Raw genomic sequence first — 19836 nt, forward strand, 5'->3', positions numbered from 1 at the left:
ATCCAGTCGTCTACCAATAGGTATTTCAGTTGTTTCCATGTCTTGGCTATTGTGAATAGTGCTGCAATAAACATAAGGGTGCATAGATTTTTTTCGAATTAGCATTTTGGAATTCTCTGCATAGATACCCAAGAGTGGAATTGATGGATCATAAGGTAGTTCCATTTTCAGTTTTTGAGATACCCCCATGCTGTTTTCCATAGTGGCTGCACCAATCTGCAATCCCACCAACAGTGCATGAGGGTTCACTTTTCTCCACATCCCCGCCAGCACTTGTTGTTTGTTGATTTATTGATGATAGCCATTCTGACCGGTGTGAGGTGGTATCTCATTGTGGTTTTTATTTGCATTTCTCTAATGATTAGTGTGGTTGATTGAATCTTCATCTCCCCTCCCCTTTCCTGAAAGTTCCAATTCTCTAATCATATGGTTTGTTCTCCTGACAACAGTGCCCTGCCCTTAGGTATCCTAGGGGCTTTCCCAGAGTCACCTCATTAACTTTACAAAAGACACCTATATCTCTCTTTTTACTTAGGAAATTCCAAGGGTTTTAGGAGCTCTGTGCCAGAAATGGGACCAAGGCCAGTATATTAATATATGTTTCTTATAAATCACAATATCACATCTTCAGAGAAGACTTCCCTGAGGAGGAGATGCTTGAACTGTTTATTTTAAAAATTAACTTTTTAGAAGAAAAAAAAATGATCAGTGATGTTTATTTTCCTTCTCAGACTTTCCTGAAAATTCCAGTGTTCTAACATGAGCTGGTATTAATTTTGTCTTCAGAAGAATACAAGACATTGGAAGTAATGTATGCTCATTGTGGGACGTGTAGAAAATTTAGTAAAGACGAAAACTGAATACAATAACTGAAGCTCAATGTTAAATGATGAATATGTGTCAATTTGTGAAAAGGGTATAGTGATAATTGCAGACAGAATGGAAAGATGAGTGAAGAATTACCATTTGTCTGGCTGGGGAACTGCAAGAATGTAGCTGTGGCTTACAGAAGATGAGTGGATGGATGCTGTGGGACGTAAGACTAGAGCAGGGTTTTTCAGTATCAGGACTGTTGACATTTGGGGCTGCGTAATTCTTTGCCATGGGGGTTGTCCTAGGAATTATGGGGTAATTAGCAGCATCCCTGTTCTCTCACCACTAGATGGCAGTAGAACACCACTAGTAGTGACAACCAGAAAATGTACAGACATTATTAAATATTGGGGGGGAGGGGGCGTGGAAGTCACACCGGGTTGAGAACGAGAGCGCGAGCGAGAGCGAGAGACATGGAGGGGGGAGGGGAGGGAGACGGAGGAGACGGATCATAAAGAACGTGATAGCCTACGTAATTTATCGGGTAGGCAGTGAGTTTTGCAGGAGGGAACTGGATGGTCAGATTTTCACTTTAGGGAACTTTCTGTGGTTGTGACATCTTTCCCTTTCTCTTGCCCAAATTTGTATCTTCTTGGTCAAAAGAGTTGCCCAGTTTCCCCCAACCCCCACTACATACAACAGTGCTTCTGGACACAGGTCTGTCCAGCAGGCGCACAGAGATACCAGCTGCAGAGATTTCCCACACAGGAAATCGCAGGGAGCCCGGTAGCGGTGCAGCAGCCACCTCCCCTCAGTGGACTCTGCTTAGACCAGCCGCCCAAGAGGCAAATGTTGACCCATCCACGCTTGAACCCACAGGCCTCCCTGGATCAACTGCTTCTACGCGCTCCTTGTCAACAGGGCAGAGCAGCATGGAAGCCACATTGGAGGTGGATTCTGGACCCCCAGGAACCAGTTTGCCACAGGATGTGTCTGTAGGTGTAACCACGAAGAAGGAGGGTATCCTGCCCTTTACTTTTCCAGCCAAGACCACAGCCAGTCCTACCTCTTTGGGTCAGGCAGGAGCCACCCAATCCTTGGCAATGATGTACTCTGCCCTCCCTGAGTCAACCTCTCGAGAAATGACAAATTCAGAACAAAGAACCAGCCCTTCCTCGAGGCCCCAGGCAAATGGAACTCCTTCCCAGAATTCCTCTACTGAAAGGATGGTTCCAGAATTCAGTTCGCTAAGGACCAGTTCAACAGATGGTCCTTTGGCCAGAGAAGCATCGACAGACACACACCGTGAAGAGACCACCGATGGCCCACTCACTGATAAGTACACTGACCTCACTGATATCCCAGTGATGGAAGACAGTAGACCAGGGAGTATCCAGGACACAGAGCATCTTCCAGCAGCAATCCCAGCATCAACGGACACAAGCACAGATTTGACAGTTTCAAAGAAAAATGTCCCAAAGTCCATCATTTCATCTGAGCCCCAAACTGCTGGTGCACATACTCCCGGAAACACAGATCGATTGTTTGAGAACCCATCTTCTTCTGTACTTGAATCAACACCTACAGGGACTCCAGAGGGCTGGGGTAGAAACAGACTGGAACTAACTCAAATGAACATGGCACATCCCTTCTCCTCTCCTGACCCGCGCTCTGCAGCAGACACCGTGGAAAACACCAGGGTTCCTCTGTTGTCGTCTGCCTCAGCTGTCGGTGATAAAGTCTCAGGGCCCAGCACCTTCTCAGTCCAGAGGGTCACCGCTTCTGTGACCACCGGGACCCCTGAGACCACAGGAAGTCCTCAGCCCAACTCAGATGTCCCTTTGTCCATGACAATAAGCAATGCAGCGACAGGTGCTGAGAGAGTCAGAAGTACCGCTTCGCCTCAGGCCCGTCTGGCTCCATCAGCAGAAGGGACAGCAGGCAGTGTCCACACCCTCAGCACGTCTTCTGACACCGCAGACCCACCAAGCGTCCCCACAGCCAGGACTGGGGCTTCTGAATGGTCAGGTGGTCCTAGAAATGCCAGCCTTGCCAGTGTTTCGGGAATAAATACCACATTTTCTCCATCTAGCCACTCCACCTCAGTAGTGACCAACACCCATCTATTTATTCCTGGAGATGAATCAAAGGAAACTTTGAAGCCCTCTGTTTCTCAATCTGAGACCTCTGCTTTCAGAGTAACGTCCCCCTTCGCCATCCCCTCTGCCCCCGCTCACGACTTTCCCAACATGGACACCCCGACTTCCCTTCCAGCTCTCTCTTCTCCATCCCACCTAGTGAGCGGGCTCCGAGGCACAAGCCATGACTCCGTTATGAACTCCACCAGCACAGCCATTCCTAACACATCTCACCGCCTTAGAAACTGGGCTTTCCCTTCTGTAGCGGCGACCCCACAGGCCGACACGGGCACCTTTAATTATTCTTCTGCACCTGGAAACACATCTTGGCCAGAGACTAGTTCCAATTTTGACACAGGGTCACCTTTAACACAAAGCACTGTTCCAGCCTCTGCCACTCCTCTCCCTGCTACTGTGGGGGTCACTAGGTTCACTTCCCCAACAACCAGCTCTATGGCAAGAACTTCTCTCAGGAGAACGTCCACAGCCATACTCGCAACAGAAAGCACGAGTGGCCCAGACACTGTTCCTTTTACTGATTCCACGAACCTAACAACCACAAGGGGCTATGACAGTGAAGGAAGGTTGGGGACAAACCACCTGCCCACTGGAAGCACATCTCCATCTGAGACCTCTACAGATGTCACTGTGGCCAAGGAACGTGTCCCAATCCCAGTATCTCCATCTCAGTCCATGGGTGCTGATGCCTCAAGCACTCCAGAGAGGAAAAGCCAATTGGTGAGCATATTTCCTGATACCCCCTATCATTTGACCACTGGAGGGATTACAGTTTCTGTGAGCCAACCTTTGCCTTCACAGACGGTTACAGTTCACTCATTTCCTGAGCCTGGCTCTGCTGGAAGCAACTGGCTCAGCAGTTTGTCCTCATCTCCTGCTCCTGCTGTTGCTGCCCCAGTTACAGTGACCCCCACAGTTCCAAACCAGAGGGTCACCACAAGCATAATAGAAGCAGATGACCCACGTAAATGGAACATGCCCAGCTCACCTTCCATCACTTCCCTGTCACTAAGTAATACCCCCACAAGGGCTGATATAGGGGAAAGCACCACTATTTCCCACGGTACTTTGTCTCCAGCCCCATTGATGGAGTTGTCGGAAAGGAGATTCCCTCCCCTCAGCAGCTCCCCTGAATCAACAAACATACCTAGCATCAGCCTCAGGGCACACACCACAGCTTTAGCTGGGTCTTCCCCACTCCCCACACCCCGCTTCATGGAGACCACCACTCCTGTATCAATAGTGAAAATGGAGACCAATGATGTTTCTTACTCTTCTGGGTCCCAATCTGAGATGTCGGTTCCCAGAGAGGCAAGCACCAGTGGTTCCTGGGCCTCCACCACCACTCGCTACCCCCACGTTCCAAGTTCAACTCGCCTCTCTTTATCCCATGCAATACAGGAGCTCAGAACCGCAGACAGCTCGCCAAGAACAGAGGCCACCAGTCCAGCTACTCACCCTGAAGGTTTGGAAACTCTAAAGATACCCCATCCTGCTAGCCCTGCCACGATAGCATGGACAAGCACAGACGCAGTTGAACACTCCACGCGATCCCCGGGCAAAAATCCTGCATCTGAGACACAGTCAGCTCCAGCACCGGTCTCTGTAGACGTTTCCACCTCCTCTACCACTGGAAGCAGCACCTCAGAACCGACCTCGGATGCGCCGGGTGAATCCTTGGCCCTCACTACCACTGCACACAACACAATTACTTCTTGGCTATGGGCGCTCACTACATCTCTCCCCATGGAAACACGGCTAAGGACCAGTTCAACAGAAGAGATTGTCCCTGATGTTTCAAGTCCAAGTTCATCCAAGACATTTGCTACTTTTTCACGTGTGTCCATACCTCCTCACAAACTTTCCAATCCAGGAGTAGATACCAGTGCTCTCCAGAATACAGATTCAACTACTTTGGTCCAGCACCTAGAAGAATTCAGATTTTCGGGTACAGCTGGGGACTTAACGCCCCTTCCAGCCACTGCCTCCCAAGATCTCACCGTGAGCCCCAAACGAAGTGCATCCATCTCGTTGATTTATTCATCCTCAGATACGACAACCATAGGTGTCACAACTGAAAGCAGCACTGATGTGCCTGAATCTAGCTTTCCAGGCCTCTCCAACACAGAAGCCAGGAAGAGTTCATCTCCACTTCCTCCCTCGACTACTCCTTCTACAGAGACCACATCTCCTACAGTGCTGACTGCTTTGGTCCTAAACCCCCGTGCATCCAGGAAAAGACCCACACCATCACAGCCAGTCAGCTCAACATCTCAAGGTAAGACAAGCCCATCTCCAGAGTGGTCCACAAAGGTTCAGAGCCTTGCTGCCACTGTTCGCTCTGTGGAAACCAGCCGAAGGCTCACTCAGACATCTGACCATGGAAAAACCACAGTTGATCTGGGAACCAACTTAGTTGCTAAGTGGAATTCATCTCTGCCTTTGACTCCAAACACTGCTGGGGCCCCAGCTTCCTCAGAGACAGCCACTCCTGGAAGGCACAGTGGCCCCTGGTCAGAATCATCAGTGACCATAAGGAGGGATGGGCCAGGATCCATTTCTTCAGCCTCTTCTTCTGTGTCCCCTGAGATGACCACTCCATCAGTCACTTCCCCCACCATAGGAGAAACCATGGTCTCTACCTCATTCTTCCCTAATGTTAGGGAAATGCCAACTGAGAAAGTATCAATTTTCTCTTTGGCCTCTGGCCTGCCAGGCACAAGATCTCTCCAATCTCTCCCAAGGACCACATCTTCCACGGGTATTTGGGAGCATGCAGGGACAAGCTCAGCCAGCTCGTCTTCTGAAGGGGCAATAAATCCCTCTAGTCACACCCCCCTCCCCATTAGCAACGGTCTTGCTCCTTTTGATCTGCCCACCCGAGCAGGGCCCAGGGCTTCTTCCTTAGATCCCACATCCCCAACCTGGATCTCTTCAGAAGCATTTCCCAACTTTCAGGCACAGACAAGCCACACTTCTCCTGAGACTATTTCCTCCTCAGGAAGCACAGGGACAGGGTACACCAGCCCGGGAGTGGAGACTGGCCTGGCTAGAACCCCCTCAGGGGCATTGACTTCTTCTGAGTCCAAGAGAGAGCCCGCCTGGACATCCACCTCTCCACTGTCATGGGCCCCCACCAACAGAGGTAAGACTTCCGGGTCAGGGAGTACTGTGGCCCTGAGGTTGGGACATCCCCATGTATGAAAGTTCCTCATGGATGAAAAGTGACCCTTCAACACCTATGACATCAGTTTACTCTGCAGATATGATGGCTGCCATTTAAATTTGTCTCTAGGAACCTTGTTGTTTGTTCTCTGATCAATTGTCCTTCTACTAGAAATAGTCTGAGAAGTTGGGACCACCTGGATTTCTCCTCAAGAATGTTGGTCTCTCTGTTCTGCTTTCTCGATATGGGACTTAAGTATTTCCAAGAACACAAGAGACCATTGTGTGTTTGGGAGATTTTTATTAATAGAGGATTCTTACTGGAAAAGGTCTGAATCTAACATAATAAGAAGGGACTAAGACTGGTTCCTGGAATGGTCTTAAATGGGAAGGAGCTACCATATTAGAGGGTGTGATGCCATTAGAAAGTGAACTCTGTGTTCTGGAGGTTTTTCCATAAAGGAAACAGTTCTCTCTTCTCAGGAAGAAGTGATGGAGGCCTAGAGACAGACCAATATTTTTATAACCTAATTTTCCTGCATTTAACTTCTCTTTAAAGGCCAAATAGGAGTCTCCAAGATGGACAAAAATAAGAGAGATATTAAATTATACCCCAATCCCTTAAAAATAATATTTAAAGATCAAGCTTTTTAGATTCTGGAAGGGGCACCATGGATACTCGTTAATACGGTGCGGTCTGGAGAAGGTGCAGGGGCCATAGAAAAGGAGGGGCAGAATATCCTCATAGTTTTGTCAGCATTGGGATTTATTAAATGTTCTCTTAGCACAACTCATAAAAACCTCACTGTATACTTCCGAAAATCATGGGGGCATTTTTCAGATATAAAGGGCAGGGTGGGAGTACAGTTACAGACTAGATTTCCTCGGGAGAAGCAGGAATTCTCCTCTGCATCTTTTCAAACAACCAAGTGATCGTGTCACAGACTTGTCCAATTGCACCCAAAAGATGACAAGAACTACTGATATATCCACTACTCCAGGCTTCAGGGGGCCCACCAGTCTCCACGGGGCCACAGCCACTAAAGAACAAAAAGAGGTTGCCATCACGCCGTATCCCACTAGACCTGCCCCCCTTCAATTCAATGCTCCCACAGGGCAGAAGTACAGCAAATATCCCAAACAATGTCTTCCTATCATCCCGAGCCACAGATCCAACTGAGTCATTCTCTGACATGACCACGGGTACAGAACAAAACCTCCGTTTCACTTCCCTGGTTGATATCACCCCTGGATCAAATGTGTCAGAAAGGACCAGTCATTCATTAGGGACTTACCCCTCTGCCTCCCTGGACTTAACAACTAGAAGTGTAGCTTTTGGAGAGAGACCCAGCACACCTCTGACTCATGCTCCTGGGACTGATTTCTCCTCTCCTGAGACTCACCCCATTGATGGGCCGAGGATGAGCACCAATTTCCTTCTGATCTCATCCTCCATAAATCTAGGTCTGGCGTTCCAGGAACTGACTCTTAGCCAACCCGTGTGATACCAGAGGCACAGTCTCAAAGGAACTTGCGCCCATCACAGGGGTAGATTTCAGTCCACCTCCCCCTCCTTCCCCTGCTCTGTATAAAATTCCAACAACAACTACACCAATTGTGATTTTGCCTAATCCATCTCCCTTTGCAAAGGCAGAGCATACACAGAAGAGTAGCGTGTCCCCAGTGCTTTCCCCAAGGACAGAGGCACACTGGGAGCCACTCATAATGAGATCATCTCACTCAGAACACCTGATTGGACAGAAAGTCAAGCCCTGCAAGCTTCTCCACTTATACCACAAGCTCAGCCCTTCCCTCCACATCTGAGACACACATGGGGGAAGAAGAAGAAACCCTTAAGGATACTTCAGCAACGGTGGCTCCCACGGAGGCCTCAGTTTCTGGCACGGAAACCAAAGCCACTTCTTCTAGCTTTACCACCATTTTTATGAGCAATCCTGAGGAGGAAGTCAAAACCGTGGACAGCATTCAACCAACAAAAGCTGTCATAGGATACCCTGGGTCACACCCATTGGTGGATCAATAACTACCGCTCTCCTGGTCCCTGGGACAAGCCCAGTTACAGCTGCCAACACCACTCACTGGCAGAGCATCTCTTTACCAGAAATGCCTTCTGCAAAAGAAACACTATTGCCCCAGGTAACAATCTCTTGGCCAATCTCTGTGTTCAAGTCCCATGCTGGCCCTGCAGCCACAGCTGCAACCAGAAACATGGAAACACCAGCAGTTCAGACACCTAAATACACGACACACACAACAACTGTAGATAAAATCAGTACTTTGGGGTCCAAGATCAGTAGTGCTTCAGTTACTGCTGAAGACAGGAGGGCTTCCACTAGTTTGGGGATGTTTAGAAAAACATTAGCACATGGAAATATAGAAGCAGAAGTAATACTAACCTCGCATATTTCCACAGATCATTATGAACATTCAAGAGCAGAAGCAGAGACAAGTATGTCCCTGTCTACTTCACAGCATGGCCAATCCACCACGAGCTTCACCAGTGCCTCAGAAGGAAAACCCGCCGCCTCTACACTTGTAATATCTCTGTCAGAGGAGCCAAAGATTCGTAACTTCATCACAGAAGCTGCCTCGTCACCCGGGATCCCATCTAAGTCTTCATCTCCGACTAGCATGATGAGTTGGGGTGGCTATAAAGCTCCCCCTTCAGCTGTCACAAACAAAAGACAGTGGGGGACAAGCTCCCGTCCCATAATCATGCCTAGCCTGGAGGAGAGTTTCAGCACCACGGACAGTGCCCAGGCGTCAGGGTCTAGGACCCCGTGGGCTGTCCCAGACACAGCTGCCAACTTACACATTACAGATCTGCCCAAGGCCAGTTCTACAAGAAAGACACATTCTTCCTCAGCAACAATTACTGCATCAGGCTCTACCCAACATCCTACCACTTTCACTGAAACCAGTCTGGACACCCCACTATCTGCTTATGCAGCTAGAGTCATTGAGGTCAGCACAAGTGTGAGAACTTTGAGTCCAGTGGACACGGCTGCATCTTATCCCATCACAACCTCTTTGGACAAAGAGCAGATGAGCACCTCACTTCCTGAGACTTCAGGTTTAAATCAGACTCCCCAAAGCCCTGAACTAATGACACTCTATGTTTCCATTCCTTCTTCTGACGAACTAGGCACACAGGCTGACAGAAATGACTCCTTTCCCACTTCTCTTCCTGACTCTACCTTGAACTTGACAACTAGAGAACATTCATTATCAGCAGCTGTCACCAGTTCAATGACTCAGAGAGACACAAATTCCCAGGAACCCATGTCGGAGCCTGAAACCAGCCCATCCATCTCAATACAGGAATCCTCAGCCCCGGTAGCCATGACCCCTCCTGAAGTGACGCTAACTCTGAGTACAAGTTCCAAGGGATACAGCTTAAAGCCTCCTGCAGTGAGGATGACAGCTTCAGCCATTTCTAGGGGTGAGACACACACAGCCTCCATGACTCCAATGACCACTGACACGGGACGAGTCTCTGCCAGCTCATTGGGGCTCCTGAGTGGAGTCACTCACTCAGCTGAGCTAGTGAAACCCACATCTCTGGTGGGTGTGAGCACAGAAACTGGGAACAGTTCATCTCCAACTCAGATCAACACCTCAATGGAGACACTGGCTGATTCTGAGACCACCACAGACACCACAGGCACGGAGGAAATTCATCCCTCCACAGACGCAGTGGTATCCACCATGTGGGCAACAAGTTCTGGAGCTGCTCTACGTTCTGCCCCTTCCCACCCGGAATCACACACGGTCACACCACCAGTGGTTACTGCTTTCGCCATGGAGGCCATCGGCTCTGCGACCTCTCCTGTCCCCAAATATGCAAGGATGGGCGCAGAGCCTGTTTCCTCACTGACACATGGACTCAGGGAGACCAGCACTTCTCAGGATTTCAGCAAAGCCACAGACATAGTCATGGTCTTTTCCCAAGTGTCCAGTGCGGAAGTCACCAGGACTGAGGCCATTTCCCCTGACAGAACGTCTGGCCCAGACTTTACTCAGTCAGTGGGTGGCACTGATGTTCCTATAAGAGCCGACACCACCCGTTCTACCTCCCCTCCCACGGCAGAGTCTTCACACAAGACTTTCACCACACCAAGTCCATCTAGGGCTCCAACAAAGAGGACTCTCCCTCAGGACTCCATAGACACAACCTCCGGGGAAGGGATGCCCTCTGTTGAGACTCAGGGCTTTCCACTCTCAGAGACGAGCACGCCTGTGAGCACAGGTCTGAAGACCCAGTCACAGACACAACCTTTCTTGGAAGAACAGACCAAATCCCTCTCTCCCCTGGTACCTGTCCTAAGCTCAACCTCAGCTTCTTTTATTTCCTCCAAAGTAGAAAAATCTAGAGCCTCCAGTTCTCTGCCTGCCTCAGGGCTGACACCATCCTCATCATCCACAAACATTCAGTCCCAGAAAAGCCCAGCTTCACCAGGCACTAGCACCCCAGAAGACTCCTCCTGGTACCCGAGCACAGCTACAGAAGAGGATAAGACCCCTGGGATGGATATCACCACACCAGTGGCCAGGCTACCAGCGGCTGTCACATATGGCATAGCTGAGACTATAGCCACCAAAGAGAGCAGCCCACATGTAGAGCCCAGCTCAGTTCCAGCTCCTGATAACTCCATCCCATTTATAAGTAAGAACCTAGTTCCCGACCTCCTTTGCTTTGGGGTTCTGAGGTTTGCTGGATGCAATTGAATGGAGGATAAAGAATACAGGAGGAGAAAACAATTGAGGAGAAGAGAAAATTCCTTCTGAGATGCCCCTTTCTGTTTCTATTAGGTTGGTACAATTGCAAAAACCGCAATTACCTTTGCACCAACCTAATACATATCTAGGAGGATCATTCTCTCTCTATGTAACTACTGACATTTCCAGCATGTTTGAGCCAAAATTCAGTTCCTTCAGTCAAAGCCTATGTTTCCCCTTCCCAGATATGAAGTGTGCATGATAATAATTGTAAAATAATGATAAAAGTAAATGACGTGAGTAATCAAGACATTATTTGCATACGTATGTTAACTAATATGATGTAATAATTAATGATATCATGATTTTAATTGCAGAGAGTTCAAATATGGGAAGGAAAAATTAACCAATTGTGAATTCATGTATTATAAATGATGGAGATAGAATGTTACCAAGTGCTTTTGCTTGAAGCTAATAAGTTTAGCAGTCCTGCCATCAACAGGAAGCTCTTCGATAATAATGATCCAGGTCGTTTTATGGGTTTGATTTCATGCCAACAAGAGAATTATTTTATGCAATATATCTTCTCAGATACAGATGAGGACATTGCTGAGCCAGTGTCTAATGAGAGAATTTCTCATAGACACACATCTTGAAGGAATGCTGGGATGACCCTTCTGTCCCTTTTCCTCCAGGGCTTGAGGAGTCAGTGGCAACCACCACCGTGGAGCTGAGTGAGGGGCCCCACGGAGGCACCACAGGGTCAGTGGGCGACTTCTCATCTCTGGTGACTGTCACTAGTCTGGGTATGTATGACCATCTGTGTACACTATGCTTGAGTCTTTTCTCCTGATCTCTGGAGTAAAATCATTGATTGCCCAGGTCCCAGGTTCTGGTAGATATGAAGGTCTGACAATTACGTCCATGAACTAACCCTAGAAAAAGTGCTACATGCCTCATTGCTGAATATCATTATGGTCACCATCAAAGTACTCCCCTTGGGAAGCTCTGCACCAATGCCAGCGACTAGTCTACCATTCAAAGCAATTGTGGAACTCTTTTTCTGGAATGACCATCAGAGCTGTTGTCGTATTACCCTTGATGTCCTGAATGAAATCAAAATATCTTCCTTTCAATATTTCCTTTATCTTTGGGTAAAAAAGAAGTCATTGGGGGCCAGATCAGGTGAATAGGGAGGATGTTCCAATACAGTAATTCATTTACTGGCTAAAAACTCCCTCACAGACAGTGCCGTGTGAGCTGGTGCATTGTTGTGATGCAAGAGCCATGAATTGTTGGTGAAAAGTTCAGGTCATCTAACTTTTTCATGCAGCCTTTTCAGCACTTCCAAATAGTAAGCTTGCTTAACTGTTTGTCCAGTTGGTATAAATTCATAATGAATAATCCCTCTTATATCAAAAAAGGTTAGCAACATCGTTGTAACAACCTCGCAAACTTAATTGTCATACCTCAGTAATCATAACTTTCTGCTGTTGTACCCAGAGGCTGTTGATAATAATTTTTGGGGAGATTTATTGACTTCTAATATGCAGTGCTTCTACTTAGTAATTTGCAAGTTCAAGAGTCAATCACTGAGGCCTTAGGGACAGACAGACATGTCTACCAATCAGCTGACTGATTATGAAGGTCCTTCCTAAGTCAGGCATCCTGACTGAGGTCAGGAATTGCCATAAGCAGGGAAAGGCAAGCCTGGGATGTCACAGGTTTATTCTATGGGATAAGTCATCGCTGAGGTGATTTTAATATAAGGTGAACATTTATCATCCATTGTTATGGCTTATAATACGTGGCACACAGATGAGAGGGGATATCCACTTGCGGTACTTAAGCTGATGAGTACAGCTGTCCTGATTCCTGAAAGCAGTAGTTTGGCCTGTCCTTCTAGGCTGTAAGGAAATGGTTCTGTCCTTTATGGATGAGAAAAGTGAAAGAATATGAAAACATAAAGGAAGTAAGATACCTGGGTCTACCTCTTCTCCTAACCTGTTAAAACCAAGCCCCAGAGCTACTTTTCAATTAGACTCACAGTTCTGAGGCTTAGGGGAGAAAGGCAGATATCAGACTAAAATAGATTGATTAAAGCTTGGGCTCAAGGATGAAAAATGGAGCAAAAGAAGGGAGGGGTTTTCCTCTGTTCCTGGCGGACTCTTTATGCTTCACTAAGACATGAGATGTGGTACAAAGGTCCACATGGAGGCCACATGGAGATAGAAACTCACGGTACCAACATGAGCTCTGTGAGCCCGTTATAGACCGAGCCTGTGTCCCACCATTGGACGCACGGCTGGACAATGGAATTCCTGCCATTTAGAGGAGGAGAGGGCGTGTCCAACTGATTTGTAAAAAGGGAGGAAGGAGAATCCAAACCAGAAGAAACCTCTTTTTCACCTCTTTGCAAACTTCCTAACTCAAGAGCTGTTTCAGCTGCAGGTCTGCCCACCGGAAGCCCAGGAACCTCTGAAAATATCAGAAACCCAAGCTTGCAGGAGCCCAGCGGCAGCCACGAGACCGGAACCCCTGTGCAAACTTCTCTTAGGGAACCTCTAACACAGACTGCTCCCGTGGAGACCACCGTGGGACCGGCCACCCGTCTGTCCATGGTCACGGGGAGTGGCAGCATCAGACTTGCTCACCTGCCCACAGGAACCATGGTGCCTGCAGAATCCTCTACAGAAATGGCGGTAGCTACAAATAGGATGCCACCCTCCCCGTATCCAGCTGAGGCTTGGGTCAGCCCACACTCTGGGACACTAGAAGGGACCAGGCAGCTAAGAGGAACGGTGTCCTCCCTCCTCTCAGAGTCAACTCCCCCAGGCCTCACAGGGAATGTGCAGCCTGTCAGCCCAGTTCTGACGCCTCAGACAACTGAAACGGACTTGTCCTCGTGGCTTGACACCACCGGGGGGACCACAGTGGACACACATGTCCCTTCGAGCACATCTTCCACTGGCCTTCCAGGCTCTGCAGGAGGCTTCATTACAATCCCCATGGGAACCACAAGCTCAGTGACAGATAAATCTGAACTTAGAAGCATGAGATGGGTCAGCACCACAGTCATTCCTTCCACTGCCCTGAGCAAAACGACAGTGACAGCCGAACGGCAGACACGGGGACCTGTGGGTAAGTCTTATTCATCTACGAGCCCATGGTCAGAGCGTACATCCGGAAGGGACCTGATGCTGAGTGCCTCCTCTGCGAACGCAGACACAGCTGTGACCACCCTTAGAGCCCCTATTACTCCAACAGTACCCTGGACTTCTGATAAATCAGATGGCTCAGCCACTATGAGCCTCATCAGGGTGACAAGAGGGAAAACTGGCTCCTCCCCTTTAGGGACCCCCAAGTCTGAGGCCCTGTCAAGAGTGGAGACCACTGACACTACATCTCCACCCAGAGCCCTTTCTGTGATGTCATCTCTTGGAGGACTAACGAGCAAGGGGAGGGCCTTCACTCTGGAGGCTGTCACCTCCAGCCCCAGGGGAACAAGGGCAGCTATAATGCCTAGCCCAGAGAGGAGGGTCTGGACCACAGATGGCACCCGAACAGTAGAGACCTCTTCATGGACTGTCACAGACACAGCTGCCCACTTTCCTGTCACTGGTTTGCCCAGAGTCCCTTCTACAGAAAGGACACTTTCTTCCTCCGCACTGGCCACTGCGACAGGCTCTCCTCACCATTCCTCGGCTTCCACTGGAACTAGTCTGGCCACCCTGCCCGCCTCATATTCAGATGGAATCACTGAGGCCAACCCAAGACTGGACACTTTCAGTCCAGGGGACACAACTCTATCTACTCCCATTGCAACTTTTTCTGATGACCAGGGGCTGAGCACCTCATTCCCTAAGATTTCAGGTACAAACTTGACTCCCCAAAGCCATGAAACAACTGTACTCCCTATTTCCTTTATTTCTTCTGAGAAGTCAAGCACACAGACTGATGTACATTCCTCCCCGCCCACTTTAACGCATGATGTGTCTACGGTAACCTCGGCTACTAGAAGATCTGTGTCTTCAGCATCTGTAACAGATTCGATTCATGTGGGAGCCACAAGATCCCAAGAACTCACCTTGGGGCCCAGTGATAGCTCATCCATCTTACTGCTGCCGTCCCCTACAGGGGCCATGACAGGTGGGGCCGCCTTGCGTCAAACAGCCAGTCGCACTGAAGTGTCTGTCACAGGAAAGCTACTGCCAACCAGCAGAGAGCCAGAACGGAGTTCTGTGTTGTCTCCCACCATGAATTCAACCTCAAGACAGAAATCCACAGTCTCAGTTACTCTTCCCGGAGAGACCACATCCACAGTAGAAAATGTAACCCTCAATTCAAGTGCCCAGGGACAGAGTGTAAAGGCTCCTAGATCTGAGATGACAGATTCACCTATCTCTAGAGGTGAGGTACAGACAACCGCGGCCACACAACTGACCCCAGAGATGACATCGATCTCTCCCATCTCACTAGGGACCATCAGTGAGCTCACTCAGTTTCCTGGACCACTGCAGACCACCAATCTCCTGGCCACAAACATGGAATCTGGAACCACTACACCTCCACTCTTGATGAGTAGCTCACACGATAGATTGGCCACTTCCAAGACCACCACAGACACAGAGACAAATGCTTCGACAGATGCAACAGTGACTACTCATTGTGATACCTGCTTTGGCTCCGGGCCACCTTCCTCTGCCCCCACACACTCGGAGTCACACAAGACCTTCTCTCCAATGGTTGCAGTCTCCACTGTAGAGACCACCAGTGTGTCTCCATCATTATCCACTTATCCTGTGTTTTGGGAAGAACTTGCTTCCACTCAAACATCTGGACAGAGAGAGACCAGTAATTCCAAGGATTCCAGCTCAGTCACAGATGGAAACACTGTCTCTCCTCGAGTGTCCAGTGCTTCTACTACTGAGGTCACCAGGACTGAGTTCACTTCTGACAGAATATCTGGCCCAAGCCCCACTCCATCCTTGGGGACACCTGATATCTCCAAAGGAACCAACACCAACTCTTTTACCTCCTCTCCCATGACAGAATCTTCACACCTTGCCTTAACCACACCAACAGGTCCCTCGAGGGCTACACCTGGGGGTGCACTTACTCTGAATAAAACAACCGCAGCTTCCCAGGAAGGGACAGCTGTGGCTTTGATTCAGAACTTTCCACTCTCAGAGATGACTATTCCTGTGAGAAGAGGTCCAGAGACTCTGTCAGGGAGAAGCCCTTCCTCGGAAGCAGAAACCGGATATCTGTCTTCCCCAGTGTTTACCCCCAGCTCAATCTCACCTTCTTCCAGTTTCTCTGAAGCAAGGGAACCCAGAGATGTCCCTTCTCCTCCTGCCTCAGGACTGATACCATCCACATCATCCACAAACATTCAGTCCCGGAAAACTACAGCTTTGGCAGGCACGGGTTCCCCAGAAGACTTGTCCTGGTCCCTGAGCGGTGCTGCAGGAGAGGATGGGACCCCGGACATGACCTCTGCGAATGTCACCACATCGGTGGCCAGGAGTGAACCACCCAAGGCTACCACATCTGGCCGAGCTGAGAGTCCAGCCACCAAGGAGAGCTTCCCTGTGCAGGCCAGACCTGCTCCAGTCCCTGACAAATCCACTCCATTTACAAGTAAGGACCACCTGTTCCTGAATTCCTTTGCCCTGCGGTTCTGAGCTTTGGTGGACATGATTGAATGGGAGAAGAGAGAACTGTCAGGAATCTGCTTTCTGGTTCGATTTTTTCCATTAGGATCTTTCTATTTTTTCTCTTAGAATCGAGTGACTTCTATAGCATGGAGCCCAAATTCAGTACCTATCAGTCAGAATCTACTTTTCTCCATCCCAGATATGAGTGTACAAGATAATAAGTAAAAGGGCATGTTGAAGGCAAATAGCAATTCTTTTAGAAAAATAATTAACTAATTATGTTTAATTATAGTTGAAATACAGTACTATGTTAGTTTCAGGTGTAGAACACAGTGATTCAATATTTATAGAGCGAGCACAACAATAAAGCTAGCAACCACCCATCACCGTGCACGCATTATGATACTCGTATTATTGACTTTATTCTCTGTGCAGGACTTGACATCCCCATGACTTAGTCTACAAACTGGAAGTTTGTGCTTCTTAATCCTCTTCCCTCTTTCTGCCCAACCCCCACCCCCTTCCTCTCTGGCAACCATCAGTTTATTCTCTGTTATTCTCTGTATTTATGCATTTGTTTCTGTTTTGTTCTGTTTGTTCATTTATTTTGTTTTTTAAATTCCACATATAAGTGAAATCGTAGGATATTTGTCTTTCTCTGACTGACTTATTCCACTTAGCATAATACTATGTCCATTCATGTTGCAAATGGCAAGATTTCATTCTTTTTTACGGTCGAGTAATAGTCCATTGTATATATATGTACGACATCTTCTTTATCCATTTATCTATTGATGGACACCTAAGCTGCTTTCATATCTTGGCTATTCAGCAATCCTGCAGTGAACATAGACTGCATATATCTTTTCTCTTTTCAAATTATTTTTTTTTCAGTTACATTTGATATTCAGTATTATTTTATATTTGTTTCAGGTGTACAGCATATTGGTTAGACATTTATATAATTTATTCAGTGTTCCCCCCATTAGTCTAGTACCCACCTGGCACTATACATAATTGTTGCAACATAGCTGACTAGATTCTCTGTTCTGTACTTTATATCTCCGTGACTATTTTGTAACTACCAATTTGTGTTTCTTAATCGCTTCACCTTTACAGTCAGCTCCCCCAAACCCCTTCCCCTCTGGCAACCATCTTTTCAAATTAGTGTTTTTGTGTTCTTTGAATAAATACCCAGGAGTGGAATTGCTGGGTCATAATGTAGTTCTGTTTTTAATTTCCGAAGGAATCTCCACACTGTTTTCCATAGCGGCTGCACCAATCTGCAAGCCCACCACCAGTGCACAGGGTTCTCTTTTCTCCACATCCTCGCCAGCACTTGTTATTTGTTGTCTCTTTGATAATAGCCGTTCTGACAGGTGTGAGGTGATGTCTCACTGTGGTTTCAAATTGCATTTCCCTGACGGTTACTGACATTGAGCATCTTTCATATGTCTATTGGTCATGTCCTCTTTAGAGAAATGTCTCTGCAGGATGTCTGTCCATTTTTAATTGGATTGTTTTTTGGTATTGAGTTGCATGAGTTCATTACATATTTTGGATATTAACCCCTTATCACATATATCATTTGCAAACATCTGCTCCCATTCAGTAGGTTGCATTTTTGTCTTGTTGATGATTTCCTTCACTGTGAAGGAAAAAAAAAAAAGTAATTCTTTATTGCTAATTTTGTTAGTTACATGCTTTAGCTATTATAACATCTGTCCAGAGTTCAGCCGAACTGGACTCAGAGTACTGAGCTGCCCTGTGTTGGAGTAGTTGAATAAAATGGCAAGCCAAAAATGAAAACAACAGTCAAGCCCTTAATAGTTCACTGTGACAGTATAAGCAAGAGATAAAACTGAAGAAAGCACCGACTCCCCTCTGTTCTAGTTCCCCATGTAATGGCATGTAGCTCAAAGACCAGGTGGATTAACAAAGAAGTGTCTCACTGTTGAGGGGCCTTGAACAGCAGCCTCCTGATATTTTATGGACCCAAGAGTCAAAAGGAGGGGAAAGTGAAAGGCTAGAAGTGGAAAAGTACTGAGTCAGAGTGGGGAAAAAGTGTCCTAAAGATTGCCCTCTCCTCCCCCTGATAAACCAGGAGAGCTCAGCAGAGTCACATGAGAAATAATGCAGCCGAAGAGACTTAGGAATGAAATCTCCTGCACTAGGAATGCAGACAAGCAGAAGAGCAAGGCTGGTCAAAAAGGGCCCAAGACCTGACCACAGCTCCCTTGAGTGAATGTAGTGTATTGGCTGTTCACCAAGTCTGGTGTGGGGAGGACATATGGCCTCTTTGACGCTAACTACCATCCTTGAGGTAATTCCCTATGGTTGTGTCTGAAAATCACACAACCAGAAGGTTTTTAACCAGAAGTCAGATGCCTCTATAACTGCAACCAGTATTGTGATATTAAACTCATTTTACATATAAATATTTTAATAAGTAAAGGTATAATAGTGAGAAAGACCTTACTGGTCCTAAGGAGAGAGTGTCTCGAAAATTCACATACTTGAGATCAACAAAATTGGCAGTCCCCACAGTCAGCAGACAGCTTTCCATCCCTTATGCCCATCGTGAGTTTTTTGTTTAAATGTAATTATTCTTTAATTAAATCTTTAAATCTTTAAATGCCAGATATTCTTTAAATGCCTTCTCAGAGACAAGTGAGGGCGTTGCTATGCCAGTGTGCAGTAAGAATGTTCCTCACAGACCCGTATTCTCAGGGAATGGAAAGGAAACACCTCCGTCCCTTTCTCCTTCAGGGACTGATGAGTCAAGGCAGCCACGTCCAGGAGAAAATGGAGGTACCACTCAGTCACCCAGTGATGCCACATCTCTTGTGACTGTGATCAGCCTGGGTAAGTATGAGCATCATCTCTGTTTCCTTCAAGGCCATTTCATTCGGGTCGTTTCTCCTCATCTCTAGGGTCAAAAGTTGGGTTGTTTAAGGAAGTAAAATAACTAGCTTGAAATAGTTTCCTTTGACTCTTGCCACTCTTCTCTGAGGATTTGGCCTATTTTTCCCGGAAATTTGATTCACTGAACACTTTTATTACTTCAACTTAGTCATGTATATGATTAGTATCTAATCAATTCATCAGGAGAAAATGCCACAGAGTCAGTTCTTTCTATACCTTCTTTTGCCCCAGAGTAGAGGATCTTTCTAAATCAGAGACTATTACTGAAATCTTGGGTTCACAGACGGGGCACAGATAGACTCATGTTGACATAGGTTCCTTACGCTACAGTAGAATATACAGCCAAGGTTGTGGTCCTTGGCTATGCCAGGTTGGTT

At 47.5% G+C, this 19836-nt stretch overlaps 2 protein-coding genes across 2 annotated transcripts in view; both read left to right on the plus strand.

Moving 5' to 3' along the window:
• Window positions 1–1718: 1718 nt before the first annotated feature.
• Window positions 1719–16561, plus strand: LOC141572852 (mucin-16-like). Its single transcript, XM_074338709.2, has 3 exons — window positions 1719–5247; window positions 11570–11680; window positions 16239–16561. Exons 1-3 carry the CDS (start codon window positions 1746–1748, stop codon window positions 16559–16561), a joined length of 3936 nt encoding a protein of 1311 aa, XP_074194810.2. The 5' UTR covers window positions 1719–1745.
• A 2745-nt stretch (window positions 16562–19306) lies between these two features.
• LOC148755230 (uncharacterized) overlaps window positions 19307–19836 on the plus strand; it is a 30495-nt gene continuing 29965 nt past the window's right edge. The window contains exon 1 of the mRNA XM_088792660.1: window positions 19307–19399. The gene's annotated coding sequence lies outside the window, so the exon portion shown is untranslated. The remainder of the gene's footprint in view (window positions 19400–19836) is intronic.

The sequence above is a fragment of the Rhinolophus sinicus genome, chromosome 15 (genome assembly GCF_057876585.1).
Source record: "Rhinolophus sinicus isolate RSI-liver-muscle chromosome 15, RSI-T2T, whole genome shotgun sequence".
Classification (NCBI taxonomy): domain Eukaryota; kingdom Metazoa; phylum Chordata; class Mammalia; order Chiroptera; family Rhinolophidae; genus Rhinolophus; species Rhinolophus sinicus.

Bases quoted from the DNA above. Each gene is read 5' to 3' on its own strand.
- LOC141572852 (XM_074338709.2), top strand. From the start codon at position 1,746: ATGGAAGCCACATTGGAGGTGGATTCTGGACCCCCAGGAACCAGTTTG. The intron at 5,248-11,569 runs GTAAGACAAGCC...CTTTTCCTCCAG, and splicing joins AGTCAGCTCAACATCTCAAG to GGCTTGAGGAGTCAGTGGCA. The intron at 11,681-16,238 runs GTATGTATGACC...CTCCTGCCTCAG, and splicing joins GGTGACTGTCACTAGTCTGG to GACTGATACCATCCACATCA.